This window comes from Lepidochelys kempii, chromosome 1 (assembly GCF_965140265.1).
Source record: "Lepidochelys kempii isolate rLepKem1 chromosome 1, rLepKem1.hap2, whole genome shotgun sequence".
In the NCBI taxonomy this organism is placed as follows: Eukaryota; Metazoa; Chordata; order Testudines; family Cheloniidae; genus Lepidochelys; species Lepidochelys kempii.
This window is the reverse complement of record NC_133256.1, coordinates 255,824,580-255,845,300: the sequence shown is the minus strand read 5'-3', so window position 1 is coordinate 255,845,300 and position 20,721 is coordinate 255,824,580. Positions and strand designations below refer to the sequence as shown.

General features: G+C 43.5%; 1 protein-coding gene across 1 annotated transcript in view; it reads left to right on the top strand.

The window, feature by feature from the left end:
• MYH9 (myosin heavy chain 9) overlaps positions 1 to 20,721 on the top strand; it is a 95,596-nt gene that overhangs the window by 48,079 nt on the left and 26,796 nt on the right. Inside the window, exons 9-21 of the mRNA XM_073325086.1 lie at positions 1,674 to 1,817; positions 3,846 to 3,941; positions 6,351 to 6,469; positions 8,035 to 8,187; positions 11,041 to 11,214; positions 11,810 to 11,983; positions 12,567 to 12,681; positions 15,676 to 15,869; positions 16,371 to 16,492; positions 16,985 to 17,054; positions 18,318 to 18,478; positions 19,350 to 19,458; positions 20,342 to 20,473. Coding sequence (XP_073181187.1) covers positions 1,674 to 1,817; positions 3,846 to 3,941; positions 6,351 to 6,469; positions 8,035 to 8,187; positions 11,041 to 11,214; positions 11,810 to 11,983; positions 12,567 to 12,681; positions 15,676 to 15,869; positions 16,371 to 16,492; positions 16,985 to 17,054; positions 18,318 to 18,478; positions 19,350 to 19,458; positions 20,342 to 20,473 — 1,763 coding nt within the window. The remainder of the gene's footprint in view (positions 1 to 1,673; positions 1,818 to 3,845; positions 3,942 to 6,350; positions 6,470 to 8,034; positions 8,188 to 11,040; positions 11,215 to 11,809; positions 11,984 to 12,566; positions 12,682 to 15,675; positions 15,870 to 16,370; positions 16,493 to 16,984; positions 17,055 to 18,317; positions 18,479 to 19,349; positions 19,459 to 20,341; positions 20,474 to 20,721) is intronic.

The window sequence follows — 20,721 nt, the reverse complement described above, 5'->3', positions numbered from 1 at the left end:
ACTGCCTCCCACTGTTTTCTGACCAGGACCTCTCCTTTCAATCATCTCCTTAAAACTTTTTTTTCCTTCCTGAATTGGTACCCCTGCCAGTGATGTCTCCACACCCTTCCTTATCTGAACTATTGTCCCATGTTTAGTCTGGTCTAATAGAGTGCAGGTTCTTCAGGGCAGGAACAATCTTCTTATAAACTTGGCAATTAACAAAATACAGAATAACATTTGGCACCTATGCAGCACTAGGTGTGCCTGTGCTCTGTTAGCATAACACCTCAAGATCTCAATCTAACCTTCCTGTTAAGAAAGCAGTTTAAACTCACACCGTGGGAGAGGGCAGACAGACTGGGGGGGCAGGGAGAGAACTCACTTCATAACCATCTGCACAGCGTTAATGGCAGAACATACTGTTCCCAGAGCTGGGTGGTGAACTCCATAACTGATTTGAAACAACAGGATACCTGAAAGTGGATGCACTTGCAGGACAGTCTCTTCTTCTAATGGAAGCAGGATCCAAGAACTGCTGGGGCTGGTTTGGCAATGTGCCGGGGCGGGGGGGTGGGATGGAGGAAAGAAAAAAGTCTGGGCAGAAGAGCGTTCTGAGCTGTAACTACAGAAATGCTGCTACAAGAAAAACATAAGACAACTGATCTAAACCTAAACCCTGGTTCACTCAGCAAGACTGTTTTCACTTGCTGGGGACAGGAAAAGAACTGAGGGACAGATCTTTAAAGGTAATCAGGCACCTAACCTGCTTAGGTGCTTTTGAAAAATCTCACTAGGCGTCTATATGCATCTTTAGGCTCCTGAATACCTCTGAAAATCTGACCCTGAGGCTTTAGTGCAGAGGTCCCCAAAGTATAGGGTGTGCCCCCCTAGAGGGGCATGGAGGAACATTATGGGGGCGGGGATACAGTGAGGCCCAGGCCAGCCCTGCCCCCCACCAGAGTGGGGAGGGAATGCCACCCATCCCCTCCCTGCCCCAACTCTGCTCCAGTCCTGCCTGCAGTGACATCTCCGGCTCCCAGCCCTGCACCTGGCTCCATCCCCAGCCTCAGCACTGCTTCGTTCCTGGCCCTGCGCCAGCCCTGGCAACTGACTATGGCTACATTCCTGGCCTTGGGCCAAAGCTGGGGGAAAGGTCCCCAGCTGCTGGCCCTTCCACCCCAGTCTTGACCCCTGGCCATGGCCCCCTTCTTGGCCCCAGACCCACCTCCAGATGCAGCTCCAGCCTCAGCCCCCTTACCCCTGCCTGTTCCCCTCTCTTCCGTCTCCTCCCCCAAGCCACGGCCCAGTGGCAGGAGGGGCATGCACATAGGTAAGGGGGGCATGGCCCGCCAAAGTTTGGGGACTGCTGCTTTAGTGAAAGAGGCCAGAAAAACAAAAGCTGTCTTGTCTGTCTCTGCTGGATATTTTTGACTTCCATGTTGATGGTTTGGCAGGGGTGGGAGGGGAGATGTTTGGGAGTGTTTTTTAAAGAAGCTGAAACTGGCAAATGTCGTCATGAAAATCAAGACTGCAGGTGATTATAACTGACTTTCTTAGAAGCGTGTACAAAGGAGGTAATTCATTTTTTGGTAGATTTGGGAAAGCATACATTCTTAACTGCCTAAAATAATGCTAGCTTGTTCTCTATAATGAAGGCTACAATCATTCCTTGTCTGTTCCTCCCCCTTAAGCTGATCTGCTGTTGGAGCCTTACAACAAGTACAGATTCCTTTCAAATGGGCATGTTACGATCCCGGGTCAGCAAGACAAGGATATGTTTCAGGAGACGCTGGAGGCAATGAAAATCATGAGCATCCCAGATGAGGAGCAGATAGGTATGGATCCGGTGAAGGGCTTGGAAATGCATGGGAAAGGGTTAAAAAGAATGGAACAGTCTGGTCCTATTCAAAACACATGAGGGGAAGGCAGCCTCTAGTATACTAATTACACAAGTCAATTAGTGATATCTGAGAAGCAAGCTGGCTGCTGGTGGTATGGGAGTGGTCCATCTCAAAATTCACAAGCATAACTTCAGCTAGTGCAGAATGCAGCAGGTCACTACACAAACTGCCATGTCCCATGCTTGTCCCAGTCTGTTGGAGTGCTATACATAGTGCTTATCTGTAAAACCCTCATTGAGTTATCAAATGGGTGCCTATCATGGTGTTATCTCTAGCATTTGCTCCTCTCTGCGGTCTGCCAGAGGCAAGACTTGGCCTTCTATGGGATGTACTGCAAGACATTCATTCACTCTAGATTTCTCAATATGTGACTTGGGCCCATCGCCATAGGGGTATCTACTCCACCAATGGTTGGAGTCACTTAGTTGTAAACAGTGGCACAAAGCAGTGTACCTCTCTCCAGCTTACTGCACAGCTTGCTAACCAGAAAGTAATATTGTCCAACATCTAGATACCATAGTGATTGCCTTTTCTAAGGCACTTTCTGAAAGTGTTTTTTCCTCCATCTACTTTCTGAAGACTGGCCAAATCTCCATTATTTTGTCTTCTCTCTAGAGTTTCAAACGTCTCAATTTAGTATCCTTTGTTCATCTTAGACTAAGTCCTCCTCCAGTTCCTAAATCTGTCAAGGAGGCTGGAACCAATGTGTGGGTGAAAAGACAACTCTGCATTGAGGTCTAGTTAGGGATTTGGCTACCTAATGTATGGCCAAAGAGATCTGATGTCCGCTTCGTAAGTTATGCTGTAGGGCACATCTTTACTGGCAAATGAAAGTAGTTCCATCAGCTGATTTGCAGAGGTGCATGGAACGCCATTTCCCCTCCGTTCCGGGTGTGAGAGATGCTAAATGTTCTTTTAGGCTTATGAGAAACATACATATGGCAGCTGGTTGAACAGTACATTTGGTTTGAATGCAAAGTCTAAACACACTAACCATATTTTTAGTTGAGACCATATAAAAATAAGCTTTCTCTTTGAGTGCCAGGTCTCCAGATTCAGTCACTGGGCTGTCAGATTTCATGTCAAGTCAATGGGAGCATGTGTGCTACTTTACAGATATTATTTCAGGACTGGCAGGAGAGGCTTTAGAGTAGCAGCCGTGTTCATGTGTATTCGCAAAAAGAAAAGGAGTGTTTGTGGCACCTTTAGAGACTAACCAATTTATTTGAGCATAAGCTTTCGTGAGCTACATGCATCCGATGAAGTGAGCTGTAGCTCACGAAAGCTTATGCTCAAATACATTTGTTAGTCTAAGGTGCCACAAGTCCTCCTTTTCTTTTTGTAGAGGCTTTGTTCACTGCGGATGTGTTTACAGACATGCTGTAAACTACCTAGTGCTATAATAGGTAGAGAGGGAGACCAGTTGAAGAGGAAGTAGTGACCAGTTGGTAGCTAACTAGTTAGTACCACTAACAAACTTACTGTCAGTGAGTCTTGAGATGAAGATGGCATCAGATCAACACTTTTCTCAGTATTCCGTATTGAAAATTCTCCCTCTGTTCTAGCATCTGACGCTGATTCTTTGAAGGGCTAAGGGGGTGCTTCAGTATGTTGTCCACAGTGGTACAGGTACTTCAGTGGACATCAGGATACCTGTAGTCTGCCACGCTATGTATGTTCCAACAAATGGAGACGTTATAGCACTTGTGCTAGGGAGGTGAAAGTGTGCTGGATGAAAAGAACAAAGACCTGCCCAACCTTAACTGGCTCACACCCTAATATAGGCATGGCTTTGCCCTTTCAATGATTACTGTTACACAGTGGAAATTTTCATCCTCTTAATCTGATGCCTGAGGTGATCAGGGAAAAAGTCAGTGCATGCTGCTCATACCTGCCTTACACGTGTTGCTAATATGCAATTTTAATTCTTTCTAAATCTGACCTTTCTTTGCTCTATAAAAGGTCTGCTGAGAGTGATCTCGGGTGTTCTTCAGCTTGGCAACATAGTCTTCAAGAAAGAGCGCAACACAGACCAAGCCTCTATGCCAGACAATACAGGTAACCACACCCACAAAAACCACCAATACTTCCCCTACAAGAGCTTCTTATCACACATGTAGGGGATAAGGGATCACCTTTGGAAAGTACAGAACTTTATAAAATGAGCCCAAGTTCTTTAACAAAACATAAATGTACAAATCATTTTATTCAGTGCCTAACTGCAGCCACCTTTGGGCAGGAATGTGGCAGTGTTCTTGTGCTGTTGGACAGGAAGTGAACATGGCAACTAGCTGAAACTGTTATGCTATTGCCATGTGATCTGAGTATTCACCTGTGGTCAGATGTATCAGAACACCTATAAAACCTATTCTCTACCAAAATTATGCCCCTTGCTCAAAGGATTTAAGGAAATATCCCTTCATAGTCTGTTTCAGTTAAAATTCCGCTTGATAAGGCTTGAATGGGCAGATCGGTGATGGGTAAATAATACATGTACCTTAGCTACAGTGTTCTCTCTGTAAATAGCTGTAATTAGCACCCTGTTAGTGCATGCTTGGGAGACTTCTCTCCATTGCTCCATTTAAAAAGGGTAAATGGGATGAGGGATGACCTGGGTAATTATAGGCCTCTCAGCCTGACATCAGTCCTGGGCAAGATCATGGAGCAATTTGATTAATATGTGACTCTAATAAAGAATTAAAAGAGGGTAATATAATTAATGCCAATCATCATGGGTTTATGGAAAATAGATCCTGTCAAACTAACTTGATATCTTTTTGTGATGAGACTACAAGTTTTGGTAATGGTGTTGATGTAATATTGTTAGATTTCTGTAAGGCATTTGACTTGGTACTGCATGACATTTTGATTAAAAAAATTAGAACTATATAAAATTGACATGGCGCACATTAAATGGATGAAAACCTGGTAGGTCTGAATGTAATTGTAAAAAGAGAATCATCAAGTGGGTGCGTTTTCTAGTGGTGCCCCACAGGGATCTGTTCTTGACTCCACAGTAGTTGACACCTTTTGTCAATGACTTAGAAAAAAACACAAAATCATCACTGATAGTTTGCATGTGTCCCAAAAATTAAGGGAGTGGTAAATAATGCAGACATTTCACTGATAGAGCAATCTGGATTGTTTGGTAAACTGGGCATGAGCAAACAATTTGCACTGTAGTATGGCTACATGTAAACATACATCTAGGAACAAAGAATACAGGATGGTGGGGGCTCTATCCTGGGGAAACGGTGACTTTGAACAAGTTTTGGGGCTCGTAGTGGATAATCAGCTGAACATGAGTTCCCAGTGTGATGCCACGGCCAAAAGGGCTTATGTGATCCTAGGATGCATAAATGGGAATCTAGAGTAGAAGGGAGGTTATTTTACCTCTGTGTTTGCAACCACTCCTGGAATACTCTGTCCATTTCTGATCCTTACAGTTCAAGAAGGATGTTGATAAATTGGAGAGGGTTCAGAGAAGAGGCAGGAGAATTATTAAAGGATTAGAAAACATGCATTAGAGCAATAGATTCAAGGAGCTCAATCTATTTAGCTTAACAAAGAGAAGGTTAAGGGGTGACTTGATTAGTCTCTAAGTAACTACATGGTGAACAAATATTTAATAATGGGCTCTTCTAGCTAGCAAGAATGGTACAATATAATCCAATGGCTGAAGGCTGAAGCTAGACAAATTCAGACTTGAAATAAGGCATAAATGTAATAGTGAGAGTAGTTAACCATTTGAACAATTTAGCAAGGGTTATGGTGGATTCTCCATCACTGACTACTTTTAAATCAAGATGGGATGTTTCTTTAATAAAAAAAGAGTAGGAATTATTTGGGGAAGTTCTATGGCCTATGTTATGTAGGATGTCAGACTAGATGATCATAATTCTGGACTTGGAATTGATGAATTATAGTAAGAGGCCAGTACACAGGAGGCTGCTGAGGACCTTTAAAATATAGACTTTGGATTATACCTTCAACCATTCTGTCATAATTTAGCAAATCCACTTCAAATGGTTTCCCTCCAGAGAGGAGAGAGGACCTTCTCACACCAGGTGAAACATTCTTACACTGATTACAGTTGTCTGAAGAGGCCATTCAGCCAGTGTAGATAGGCTTATTAGCTGGGATTCCTTTTATATAATTCAGCTACTTGAATGCATCCTCAAAGTGGGTGCAGGCAGTTAACTTGATAGTGCCACTAGGCCAGTGGTCCTGTAATATCACCTAAAATTTACCCTTGTGTTTCCTGAAGCAATTTAACACACTCCAGTGTTTTTAGATCTCTTCTTTGATTGTCTCGTTAACCTGTTCAGTTAAGAGCTATTCCATGCTGGTATTTGACTCTCTCTAAGGGATAGATTGCTGGGAATATCTTTCTCCTTTTGTCATTTCCCTGTGAAGCAAAAGGAGCATTAAGGTGAACATCTCTTTGCTTCCTCTTCTCCTTTCTAGCTGCTCAGAAAGTATCCCACCTTTTGGGTATCAATGTGACAGACTTCACCAGGGGAATCCTAAGCCCTCGTATCAAGGTGGGACGAGACTATGTCCAGAAAGCTCAGACTAAAGAGCAGGTATGTGTTCTGCAGAAGTAAGTGAGCCCTTGTAATAACATGGTACTAAGATTATTGTATGCACTAAAGACTTCCATAGCCTCAGATAGCATCTTAATTGACTCAGATATGTAAGCAATTGAGCGTGGAAACTGCTTTAGTTTTTGCTCCCGTGATCTACAATATATAGAAGGTTGTGGTGGTGGTGCAGAGTGAGGTAGCTCTTATTTCCCATGTATATTGACTGTGCGGCCTGTGATAAGGAAATATGAAAATGGCTCCCTGTCTCTAGGGAGTGAATTCCCTTTGGGGCTCTCAACGTCTTATCCAAAGCTGGCACATGGCAGTCAGCCTCTGTGGTAACTCTTTGTGGCCTGCCATGGCACTGTTCGCTCTGCCCCAGTTTCCCCGGGAAACTCCCTGGCAGTTGTCTCTCTGCATCACCTGGCAAGGCACCGGTAACCCATTTAGGTGATAGTCCCAAGTGCAACATAAACAAAAAGGGTCTTGTGCCCTCCTGGGCTCGGTTCTTTCCCATTCTCCTGCAGAGCTCTGGTTCTCAGGGCTTGCTCCCTCTTCCAGGGCCAGTTACAAGAGCAAGCCAGCTTTCCTGTTGCAACTATCCCCAGTCCCCCCTCTAGGCTGTCTGAGAGTTATCCTTTTCCAGAGCCTACTAGAGAAGTCAGCTACCCTTCTGCACCTTGTCTCTCCCAGATGAGTTCTTTCGGGCCTTCATAGATGTGCCTAGCTTTGATGGGGCCAATAGGTAACAATTAAATGGAGCAATCTGTTCCCTAGCCCAGTAAAGGGCCAGTCAGCTTGTTACATGGCATTTCCTACACATTAGGTGCAAAGATAGTGATACTCATACTCACCCTCAGTGTTGACAATTGCCCTGTGGCTTCTCTGAGTGCAGAAATTTAGTTGTAAAATGGAGCAGACCATGCTAGGCCTTTACCTTGGCTATATGTGGCAATTGACCTAGAAACTGGCTGCCTCTGCCGAAGGGCTATCAGGCCTGCACTCTGTGTAGTATCACTTCTCAACTTGCCCTGTGATGACCACTTCACTGTGGTCTGTGTGCTATAAAAATGTCCTCTTTAAAAGTGAGGTGATGGGAAGGAAGGATACCAATCAGATTCTATTAATCATCCTTGAGGTGCCCTCCCATTTCAATATACAACTCTCTGCCTCTGATGTGGGAATTTGACCTTCCAGGAAGAGGGGCATTGAGAAAACAAGCTCCAGACTCAACAAATACCTATGGTTCCCTTATGGAACCCTGAAAAGTCACCATGGTAGTCATTGACCTTTATGAGAGGACTAGACAGAATTTCCCCTTTGGAGTACCTGGTATTGGCTCCTGCCAGAGGCAAGATGCTGGAATTGGGACTTGGACTCTGATCCAGTATGGCAAGTCCTCCATGCATTGAGTCCCTCCTGTTCATCTGGAAGAGTCTGCAAAATGACTGACTCATTCACTAAGCCAGTCAGGTCACTGACTTCAACCTGAGTCTCCAGTGTGCCAGATTACTGAGCTATTCAGTTTTGAATTACAATATAACTCTTGTTTCCTTCCTACTCAGGCTGACTTTGCCATCGAGGCACTGGCCAAAGCCACTTATGAGCGTATGTTCCGTTGGCTGGTGATGCGCATCAACAAGGCCCTGGATAAGACCAAAAGGCAGGGGGCATCCTTCATAGGAATCCTTGACATTGCCGGCTTTGAGATTTTTGAAGTAAGGAAGTATTCTATTCCTGCATACAATGCAACATGTTCCTGTGCCCTTGCTCCTTGGCAGAATATCACTGAGGTCTGGGGAAAACAAGTCCAGTTCAGTCTTAAAAAGGGGCTAATCTTTCTTAGTGGGGAACCTCACTGCCCCACTAATTGGCTAGTTTCTAGGTGTTGTTTCAAAAGGTTAAATTCTTTAGTATTTCAAATTTGTTGCAAATATTTAAATTACCTATAATATGTTCTGAGGCTCTCCTCGTTTCTGGATTGTGCATTGTGGATACCACGGTAACCATCTGTATGGTTCTGTATCTCTTGATTTCCTCCTATAGATCAGAGTCCAAATGTTTGTTAGCTTTAGGCTGAAGTTTAATGACTTTTGGTGTCTCTTGCAATGTGGAATTAATGGCCACTGTCAACTTGAATGTTTTGAAATTGACTAAAAATGTTTCAGAACACTAAAGGATGATCTGTTGAAGTTTTTCCAAAAGATATGCTTTAGGAATTTTAGGAAAGTTCTATGGTCTGTTATACAGGACGTCAGACTGGATGATTACAATGATGGAATGAGAATAATCAGTTGGACACAGTAGTACCAGGATACGAAATGTATCGGAAGCACAGAACAGGTTATGCTGGTGTGGAAGTGGCACTATGTGAAAGAAAGCGTAGAATCAAATGGAGTAAAAATCTTAAATGAACCAAACTGTACCATAGAAAATATAGCAATAGGGATATACTATCAACCACCTGACTAGGATGGTGATAGTGACTGAAATGCTCAGGGAGATTAGAGAGGCTATAAAAATAGAAAACTCAATAATAATGGGGGATTTCAACTATCCCCATGTTGACTGCGTACGTGGCACCTCAGGATGGGATACAGAGATAGTTTCTTGACACCTTAAATGACTGCTTCTTGGAGAAGCTAATGCTGGAACCCATAAGAGGAGAGGCAATTCTTGATTTAGTCTCAAGTAGAGCACAGGATCTGGTCCAAGAGGTGAATATAGCTGAATCGCTTGGTTATCAGTTAGTGACCAAAACAAAATTTAACATCCCGGGGCGGGGGACACCAAAGCAGCTCACCATGGTAGCATTTAATTTCAGAAAGGGAACTACACAAAAATGAGGAAGTTAGTTAAATAGAAATTAAAAGGTACAGTGTCAAAAGTGAAATCCCTGCAAGCTGCATGGGAACTTTTTCAAGACACCATAATAGCTGCTCAATTTAAATGTACACCCCACATTAAAAAACACAGTAAGAGGACCAATGGCAAAATTGCAGATGATACAAAACTCTTCAAGATAAGTCCAAAGCAGACTGTGAAGAATTACAAAGCTGGATGACTGGGCAACAAAATGGCAGATGAAATTCAGTGTTGATAAATGTAAAGTAATGCATGTTGGAAAACATAATCCCTACTATACATATAAAATGATGGTGTCTAAATTGGCTATTACCACCCAAGAGAGAGATCTTGGAGTCATTGGGGATAGCTCTCTGAAAACATCATCTCAGTGTGCAGCGACAGTCAAAAAAGCAAACAGAATGTTGGGAATCATTAGTAAAGGGATAGATAAGACAGAAAATATCATACTGCCTCTATATAAATCCATGGTATGCCCACATCTTGCATGCTGCATGCGGATCTAGTCACCCCATCGCAAAGAGGATATGTTGGAATTGGAAAAGGTACAGAAAAGGGCAACAAAAATAATTAGGGGTATGGAACAGCTTCCTTATGAAGAGAGATTAATAAGACTTGGATTTTTCAGCATGGAAAAGAGATGATGGGGTTTTGGGGGGGAATATGATAGGTCTATAAAATCATGACTGGTGTAGAGAAGGTAAATAAGGACATGTTTTACTTCTCATAACACAAGAACTAGTGGTCATCAAATGAAATGAATAGGCAGTGGGTTTAAAACCAACAAAAGGAAGTATTTCTTCACATAATGCGCAATCAACCTGTGGAACTCTACCAAAGGATGTTGTGAAGGCCAAGATTATAACAGGGCTCAAGAAAGAACTAGATAAGTTCATGGAAGATAGGTCCATCAGTGGCTCTTAGCCAGCATGGGCAGGGATGATGTCTCTGGCTTCTGTGTGCCAGAAGCTGGGAATGGGCAACAGAGGATGGATGGTTTGATTGCCTGTTCTATCCGTTCCCTCTGAAACGCCTGGCATTGGGCATTGTCAGAAGACCGGATACTGGCTTAGATGGTCTGACGCAGTATTGCCATTCTTATGTCACTTCTGGCCTTGGATTCTATGAAGTGCTGCTAAAAATATTCTTAGAAGCAAGGGAGAGTGGATCAGATGCAAACATCAGACATTTTGTAGCCTATGTGCGTTCCTGCCTGTCAGCCTGTTCAGCAACGTGCGGGTAAGGCATCCCAGCTCCAGAACTCCTTCCTAGGACCTGCAGAAGTCTCTAGAGAGTGAAGAATACCCTCTCCCATGTGACCCCAGGTTCCCATTGCTCCTTGAGCAAAAACTTGGTGGGGAGGGTCAGGAGAAGAGGGAAGGGTCTAGGTTCCCATTGCTCCCCAGATCTATTAAGGGAGCTCCCAACTTTGAGGTTGTGGGAAAAGGGGAGACCTTGCTGGTCCCAGATTGCTGCAGTTTCTCAACTCTTCTGCTGTATTGTAGAGTGTATAAGTGATGCTCTTGTATAACTGAGCGATTGACATGGTGCTACCGGATGTACAGCGTACACAGAACATTTTTGTCAAATTAATCTGTTATAGAAGTGATACTAAATGGTAATAGAAAAATAGTAAGTAAATCTTCTAACAAAGGTGACCATTCAAGTGGTGTCCCTCTAACTTCTCCCCTTTTTCTCCCTGTTAGCTGAACTCATTTGAACAGCTGTGTATTAACTACACAAATGAGAAGTTGCAGCAACTCTTCAATCATACCATGTTCATTCTGGAACAAGAGGAGTACCAGCGGGAGGGCATAGAATGGAACTTCATTGACTTTGGCCTGGACCTACAGCCCTGCATCGAGCTCATAGAGAAGCCGGTAAAAATACAATGTGCACACCCTTTCTGAGCAGCAAGGAGAGGCTGCATTACATGCTTTTTTTTGCCTTCTGTGCTATCATGCATACAGCCTCTTGGACAGTTTGGGGACTGGCCTTCCAGTTCCTGCAATCCTTTAAGTGATTTTACTTAGATGTGAACATGGGCACTTATTTCCATCTTACTTCCAAATATACTGCTGATCAGATATACCAGTACCCATTCCTAAATTAATGTGCTTTGTGCAATCTCCTGCGATGACCTTCTGTATTTTAATGCCCTTTGTAAGGAGAGTGGCCAAGTAGCTTTTCTCCTTCCATTACAAAAGCATTCTGTCACCTAAGGCTCCCTAGACAATCCTAGTCTTGTATCGGGGCCTTACTAGTGAAAGGGACACTCCAGAATCCAGGGGAAATAACAGAATCTGGGGAGTTACAGGTGATATTCTGTGATTAGCCATTTCTGTATTATTGGGGATCTGGTTTTAATACAGCTGCTTTTGGTGGCTGGGTATTTTTTTCCCGAAGTGTTTTAATGTTGGCAGTAGGGCTGATTTGTGTCTTTTTTGAGATGTTCTGGTATATCCCTTGTGTTAGGCGGGGCCCCCTGGTATATTGGCTTTGCTGGATGAAGAGTGCTGGTTCCCAAAAGCGACTGACAGAAGCTTTGTGGAAAAGGTGGTGCAGGAACAAGGCAACCACCCCAAATTCCAGAAGCCAAAACAGCTGAAAGACAAAGCTGACTTCTGCATTATTCACTATGCTGGCAAGGTAATACTCATGGAGGCTGCTGTGTGGAGTGAATCCAGAACATACTGCTGGATTCTTCCACAAATCTAACTAGATCTAGCTGTTTTTAGAATTCTGATGCTTCACACACCAATGAAAGAAGTTTCTATAATTACTCAGGTATCTGACCAAGGTGACCCTACCAAATGCATCCTCCTTGTGGGCTAGGGCTTGCCTACAAAATAGTAGGTGTAAACATTGCTAGACTCAAACTCCAAACTGAGACTAGGATGACCTACCTCGAATATTTGTTCACCAAGAGTCAACAAGTTGAGTGATGCTCCGCTTCAGTTGAGTGACACTGCCAAGGTGGTGCATACTGGTATTGCAGCCTCACTCCTAGCTCTTAACAGCACATACTATAGCAATTCAACTGGATTCTGCAGATGTGCTCACTAGGTACCTCAGAGCAGGCAGAGTGGGGGTAGAGGGTCAGACCCACAAACACTGTCTATTAACAACATCCTTAATGTTGGGTTTTAGACTTGTGCAGGGTCCTACTAGATCCTGCATTCTTAGAAACCCTCAGTCAATTTCTTGGTGACTGACATGATTCTTTCCTTAGGTGGATTACAAAGCAGATGAGTGGCTGATGAAGAACATGGATCCTCTGAATGATAACATTGCTACTCTTCTCCACCAGTCCTCGGACAAGTTTGTGTCTGAGCTGTGGAAAGATGGTATGTGATTAAACCTCTTTCCTGTTAGCAGTTTTTACTAGAAGAATTGACCTTTAACATCATTTGATATCTGATAAAACTCTACAACAAGATGTGCTGCTTTTCCCCCTTAGAATGAGAACAGAGATCAGCATGATCTGGAATTGAGCCCTGCGTGGGACTATTTTTTTTAATTCTGACGCGCAATACTCACTCCCATCTGCTCCTGCAGTGTTTCTTGCATTTTTATCCTGTTCCTACCTGCAAAAACCTTAGATCCTGCAAGAGAGACAGATTTCCCCCATGCTACTAAAAACAAAACAAGAAATTGGTTGTTCTAGATAATAGAATTCAGAGTTTTTAACCACTAAGAGTAAAACTTCTTGCTTAAACCCCGTAAAAATACTTTTAACTCCTTTTATAATTGACATCAAATCTTTCTATCCATTGCTTAAAAAACGTTTTAATACTTAAACTTTAAAAAAAGAAACTTGCTTTACATTGCTGAAATTCTATTTGACACACTGACTAGAGATTTAGTATTTACTGTAATCTTGTAGTTTTTGTTTTTGGGGTGGGAGTATATTTTTGTCCCATCCAATCCCGCCTACAACAAAGTATGTTTTACTAGCTCCCACTGTTGTGGCAGCGGGACCCAAGGGATCTCAGTCCCACTGCAGGGCTCTAATCTGGAACTTGCTATCTGCCTTGCTTTGCTTAGGCAACAATACTGCACAAGAGAAATATCCCCTCTAGCTGAAATGAGGGGTTGCCATTCATTGGCGTATAGTCTGGTGCATGCACTGCAGCTACTTCTCTAACCAAGGAATCCCAGGCTAAAATCTGAATCTGCCAACATGTAGCCGGTAGCTACAACCTTCAAAGATGACATCTCAGAGGGTGAAACAATATAGTTAATTCTGTCACTAGTGTGTTCTTGCTGCAGTGTCATTAGGTATTTTACTCTTTCCTCTTTGGATGTGTTTGTTGCTTTTGACTCTTACTGTTACTATCGCTTTTTTTTCCCTTGGGTTTTCTTTGACGTCTCTGTCTGTTGCAGAGATGCAGAACGTTCAGAGAGCCTATTTCTATCAACACTTTCCTATTCTTCATCTAGAACCAGGTGACTGAGAAACCCGGCTGTCGTGTCGTGTGTAACGCATCCTAGAGCCATGCAAGAAATGCTTCCGTTAATTCTTCTGTCCCTTTGCCACTCCTGCTTCTCTCTTTGTTCAGTTCCTTTGCTTCATGCTAGTAACCCCTCTTGGGCTTGAAAAACAAAAGCAAAGCTCATATCTTGCAGTGAGATACTTGAAAATGCAGGCACATCCATGTGCTATCCATGCACTCCTCAGTGCATGGATAGCACATGCATAGGAACAGTTAGAAAGGAAACCTAGGAATAGCCAAAAAGCAAACATTTCCATCGCCTGTTTGAATACAGACACAGTGATGCTGCATTTCAGTGCAGGATTTTGAGGGATGGCTTCTGAGATGGTACCTATAAAAACAGAACTTCAGCTGAATAGTACTCTGGCGGAATGATTTGACTTCAGCTGCTAACCATTTGAGAATTACGTCGAGACCAAGTCTCATGTGACTTGTTCTGCATGGAAAATGGCCTGTTTAGTGAATGCTGTACTGCATCAGGCTTGCAGAAGTCATTAAATGACAGAATGCAGCTGAGCAGTCCCCATGTACTGTTCCTAGCTGAAGCTTCTGTCTTAAATGATTGTCATTTTTACTGTTTTCATGTAGACTGTAGGGATCAAGAGTTTAAGGGGATTGTTCCAGCTAGAATCTGGGATACTGTTATGATGTCATCCAGAAACATAGCCTTTTTCTCCCTAATTAGAAATACTTGACCCTATTTTTAGTAGCTATTGTAGGGGTGGCAGATTGTAACGTTGCCTTTGCTGAATAGCAGAGCCTGCCTCTTTGTGGGGTGTCTCATCTTAACAACAAGGTTTTTTTACCCCAAAGCAAGGTTGTACTCAAGTTAAATGTATCTTCTTGGAGTGATTTTTCCCTGCCCATTGACATGGTAATAGCTGTTACCTGGCATCTAAACTTGGGATTCTAAGATCAGAGAAGCAATGATGCTACCAAGCCACTGTGATTAGGAGCTTAGGGAATTTTTGTCTTAGTTTTGCAGGCTAGTAGAAATTGGGTAGGAAAGTTGGGAAGATAAGTGCTATAGCTTCTCCTGGCCTCTTCCCCCAAAGTTTGGCCAGTGTCTATTGATAAAATAACCCAGTTCAAAAATGGAGAAACTCTGTTAATCTGTGTCTAATGTCTTCTTCAATTACTTGGAGTACAGTGTTTGTGGTACAAAAGGGAGCTGTTAAGATCTCTAACAACTTTTTCCCCCCAAGGCTGTTGGAAGTGTAGCGCACTCTCGTATCTAATGTACAGTATACTTGTCCTCTGAAAAGTGACTCAAATAATGGTATTTTGGTGTTCCAAGTTTGTGGTGATTCCATTCCAGGTTTGCCCAGTTTACCGGTTAAGAATGTGGCTTTTCTAACTGCCAGCCCTGCAAGGTCAAGCAGAGTTCTTGCTGTGCAAGTAACTGGCTGAACTTGTAGCTCCATTTGTGTCAGGGTTGCTGGTCTTTGTGTAGGAAGGAAAGACCTCAGGCTGAATCTGTTAGAAGTGTCATCTTTTTACTTGGAAACTAACCAAGCCTGGTGTGGAATCTGAGGTAGTAAACACAAAATCCATTATGCCACTTTTTGTTTGCTCTTCACAATACAACTGCTCTTTTAAACTGCCAGTTGGGTCCATCTCACACAACAATTCATCACTCAGAGACCCAGTAGTGAGCTGCTGCTTTCTTTCCTTCCTGCCCCATTCCTGCACAAGTCTTGGACAGGACTTCTACGTCTGTGTAGAGAAGAAGCAAAAAGGATCCTGCAGCTCCTCTCTTATCCTGCTCTGCCCAAATGTTCTTTGCACACATTCACCTACCAGACTCTAGTGGAAGTTCTAACTCTCTCCCTGTGTTTTGTTTAGTTGACCGTATAGTTGGGCTGGATCAGGTGGCTGGTATGTCAGATACAGCATTGCCAGGAGCCTTTAAAACCAGGAAGGGTATGTTCCGAACAGTGGGACAGCTCTACAAAGAACAGCTATCCAAGCTGATGGCTACCCTGAGGAACACCAACCCCAACTTTGTCCGCTGCATCATCCCCAATCATGAGAAGAAGGTGAAGGACGATCTCTGGCTGGGCTAGCAAAATAATGGCAGTGTCTTGAGAGTGAGGGGATGACTGGTAAACGTGCTTGTTGCAAGGGACACAACTATGGGCTTCAGTCACTTGCAAGGCTTTGTAGAGGGGTATGAAGAGTTTCCTTCCCTGGTGACTGCATTTGTTGCACAGCAAAGTAACAGAGTAACCTCTCTCTGTTACCCTTAGATCTCTGATGTCATTTTAGTTATAGTCCACTTCTAACACCTCCCTGAAGCTCACAGATATATGATTTTTAATTAAATAGTAGCCAGACTGTTTTAGAGCACTAAGAATGAATCCTATAACTCCCTTAACTTTGGAGGTGGATCTCTGTTTGCCTCTAAAGTAAGAAGGCATAAGGGCCTTCCTTATGACTTCCCCTGGAAAGGGTACTTTGAGCTCAGTGAGCAGAGTAGGAGTCTCTCTTTACAGCTCTTGTAAAGTTCTTTAACATTGCTAAATACCTTCCCTCATTAGGCTGGCAAACTGGACCCCCATTTAGTCCTGGATCAGCTCCGCTGTAATGGAGTGCTGGAGGGAATCCGTATCTGCCGACAGGGCTTTCCCAATAGAGTCGTCTTCCAGGAGTTCAGACAAAGGTAAAGTTCTGATCAGAGCATAAAAGCAGCCTCTTAATCATACCAGTTTAAATGCATGGTCAGTACATAAGAGCTGCTTTGTTTTAATCATAATTTGATTGCCCCTGCTTCTAAATGGCAGGGGACTTAAATAGCAAAGGCAGTGATGTAGGAGTTCGCCACTTGTTGTTATGGCAGCAAGGTCTCTAGAGGTTGTAGTAATCTGTTGGATCTGGGCTGCTTTGCTTCTCTCACAACAGCAGCTGTGACTTACGTGGTAAACCTGTAGTTGATATGATGGGTAGAAGACCTCAGCCAAGACTGGTTTTATCATCTAATACCAAAGGGCATAAACACTGTATTCTGTAATCCACTAGAGGTACAAACTATACAAATTCATAGTTCCATAGGAATATGTTACAGGTATTCTCTCCCAGATTTCTTCATTGGAGTGTCTAGTGCAACTTGTATGAGATCTGTCAAACTGGTCTAACACACAGATTGTCCCTACAGATATGAGATCCTGACTCCAAATTCAATTCCCAAAGGATTCATGGATGGAAAGCAGGCCTGTGTGCTGATGGTAAGCCACATCGTAAACCTTACTTGTATGCATTGAGGCTGGAGAGGAGATGAGGAAGGTCTAAATCAGACCGACCTTCCTTTTCTAGGTGTATTACAAAATACATCCATTGTGCTCACGGACCTGAATTCTCCAACTGGAATGTCTGGTCCATTATGAGGGAGAGTAGCAGAGGACTATAGAAAGTAAAAGCCCCTATGACTAATGCTTCTGGACCTTCTGCTAACCAAATGATATATTGGGATTTTTCATGCTGGTGAGCTGAGACTCAAACACATGGCACCGTGTAAGATGGCAGTGGTTCTGGTCTGCATGGATTGTTCACTGGCCGTAAAATTGTTCTTGATGCATAGTTGAACATGTACTTCAAGACAAATTTCTTTGAATGGCCTGTAGCGATAGCTGCTTTTAGTGCAGGTCCAAGTGGCTAGTGCAGGAATGTCTGTCGCAAAGTGGCTATTGAGCATTCAGACTGAAACTGAACTAGTGTGTAATGGATGCCATATCCACTCTGTCACATGCAGAATGTGGCTGATTTTTTTTCCCCAGCTGTTAAATGCTTAATGCTAAGCAGTTCCTAGGGGAAGAGGAAACTAGGTGGAGCACTTCTTCTGGCAAGAGTAAAGAAGCTGAAAGAGTTGTATCATTTATGGGAGGGTTCAACAAGTCTGTGCTGTTTAGGAAGGGAAGAGGAAGGTTAAGCACAGTATATATTTAAATATACTGGGTTAATCTCAAATCCGACTACAACCTCTAGCAGAGGGTGGGAGCACAATATTATCATTGTAGCTTCTTAAACTGGCTAGTAAGATGTCTTTTATGCACAAGTGGTCAGACCTGGACATGTTCCCTAAAGCACTCTTGTAGACTTAAATGCTCTAGTGTGGTGTACTGAACCTGACTGCATGTTTCCTCTCTGCTTCTCCATCCCATCCTGTGCATCCAGCTGAGGATAAGACTTCCTCTAGAGCCGTGGTTTTCAACCTTTTTTCATTTGTGGACTCCTAGAAAATTTCAGATGGAAGTGTGTGGGCCCCTTTGGAGATCTTAGACCTAGTCTGTGGACCCCCAGTGCTCCGCAGACCAGAGGTTATAAACCACTGCTCTAGAGCCAGCTGTCAACTGGCCAGATCTCAGTGCAGGGGAGGAATGTCTTCTAGCATTGTAAATGGTCATTTCTTGTGACACATCACTCAGAGCAGTCCCAGTGCAGCTCCAATAAGATGTTTTCCTATTTCTAACGGGTGCATCTTCCCTCTTTAGATCAAAGCATTGGAGCTGGATCCAAACCTGTACCGAATTGGACAGAGTAAAGTTTTTTTCAGAGCTGGAGTCCTCGCTCACCTTGAGGAGGAAAGAGACCTGAAGATCACAGATGTCATTATTGAGTTCCAAGCATGCTGCAGAGGATACCTAGCCAGAAAGTAAGGACCATGCTCCATGATGTACATGTGTCAAATGCATACTCATCCTTGTTGGGTCAAGCTTATATTCTACAAAGCCAGCTAAAAATGATTCCCTTCAGAAAGGACTAACTCTTATCTGATGATTCAGTCTCAAAACACAACAGCTGATGTTTAAGGCATTTATAAAACTCAAGTACAGCTTGTATAAACTTGACCCAGAGTGAAATTGCAATGCATTGGCTAAATCCTGGTAAAGACTTCTGCAACGAAGTGTTTGAGCTAGTATCCTACATCCTCCTTAATTTTTATAGGCTGTAAAGCGTACTCTTGTCTATAGGTACTTCAGGCAATGGGGAAGCCTCTTGCTAGAGCAGTTGCAACTACAAACGGCAGATGTGAGAATTTGAAAAGGGTTTCTGCCATCAACATAGAGACCGTGTAGTGCAATACAAATGTTTTGTGTGTATCTGCCTCTCAAAACTCTAGAGTTGTGACTGTGGAGAGAACTCTGTAAACTACAGCACACTTCTGTAAGCAGACAAATGGTATGGTGAGCAAACAGACATCAAACCAATAGTGAAGGGAGACGTGGGAAAGGGAACAAAGATCTCTTGATGGTGAGTAATGAGTCACTGAGGCAGGGAGGATTGTTCCTCATGGCAGAAGTTGGAGAGAAGGTGCTTCCTCACTGGTGAAGAAAATGAATGAAGGGACAGACAGCCCATGTATACTCAACAGCATAGTCAAGGTCTGAAATAAAGAAAGCTCATGAAAGGTTTAAAAAGGACAATCTGGAAATGAAAGTTGGAAGTGGCTGAGGATTGACTTGATGTAGATGTCTGTGTGGCACCTGTGGCTTGTTGGTTGTCTGACCACTCTTATTTTTCAGGGCCTTTGCCAAACGTCAACAGCAACTAACTGCAATGAAGGTGCTTCAGAGGAATTGTGCTGCCTACTTGAAGCTGCGTAATTGGCAGTGGTGGAGGCTGTTCACCAAGGTACATCTTCTCATCTGGCTATTTGGCAAAGGGTTAATAGCTGAAACTGGAGCTTTCCATGCTCAGCAAGACAAAAACTTCTCCGTACAGAGTCTCTGCTCCATGTTGCAGCTGGATAATGCCAGCTGAGCTGTCCCCAGTGTAGTTATGCAGGATATCTGCATGCCTCAGGTGCACTGTTGCATAGGAATCTAGTAACACTGTGGAAAAGGCAAAAGTAATCTTCCAAGTCCTCCAAACCCAGAAGAGTCTTGTCCTCTGCACCCTTCCAAGAGGCGGGCTGTTCGTTGTATAGCTGATCTGTGCTGTTGCTGGAGTTGTTTAGAGTTGAGGGGTTCCCCATCCCTCCCCAGAGCAGTAGAAGAGGGGGCGTGCCTGAGGTTCTGATCCTCTACCAATAGACTCCATTTTCTGGCCTATAACTGAAGCATCAGCAGGAATGAGGCTCTTGAGCTGAGTAAATCTTCAATTTTCCCTACTGTGAAATGAGATTTCTGATTGACCTTTCTGTGAATTATCCCTCACCAACATGCAGAGGGATTTGCACTCTTGCTCTTCTCTCCTGCTGTCTTTCCTGGCTCAGCACCAGGTTCTCCATTCACCTAGATGTTACTTACTTCTTCCTGCTGTATCCTGGCCTGAAGAAAGGGGTGGGGTAGGTATTGAGAGTTAGTGGCAGGATAGATTATACAGAGTCTCCAGTGATTCTGCCTCCCAGCAGCACCTCTCCTACCATGGCATTCTCTAGTGTCCCCAACAAAACTCTGGCAATTGACCAGTCCTTTAGACTTAAAAGAAACCTTATCCAAGCTTGTGTTGGGACTGGCCTGTTGTTTTTCTTGCTGTTGACTCTCTCTACGTTCCATTAATTTTCTCCTTGCAGGTGAAACCCCTGCTGCAGGTAAGCAGGCAGGAAGAGGAGATGATGGCCAAGGAAGAAGAGCTGGTGAAGGTCAAGGAGAGGCAGTTGGCTGCAGAAAACAGACTGACTGAGATGGAGACCCTCCAAACACAGGTGAATCTCCCTCACAGAACTCCAGTTAGTCAAACTACTATATGGCTGTTCTTTCACATAGCTGGTCCATGATCTACAAGCTGCAGGATTCCTGCTTAAGTGTATAGATTAGTTCTCTCTGGCTTAAGCACCCCAGCACTCTTCTCTTAGTTCTGCAACAGTGAACAGCTGTTGCTCCGCTACAGCCATCATTTGGATTAAAATCTCCATTGACTGAGTATTGTGGAGAGTCACAGAAACAGAACGAG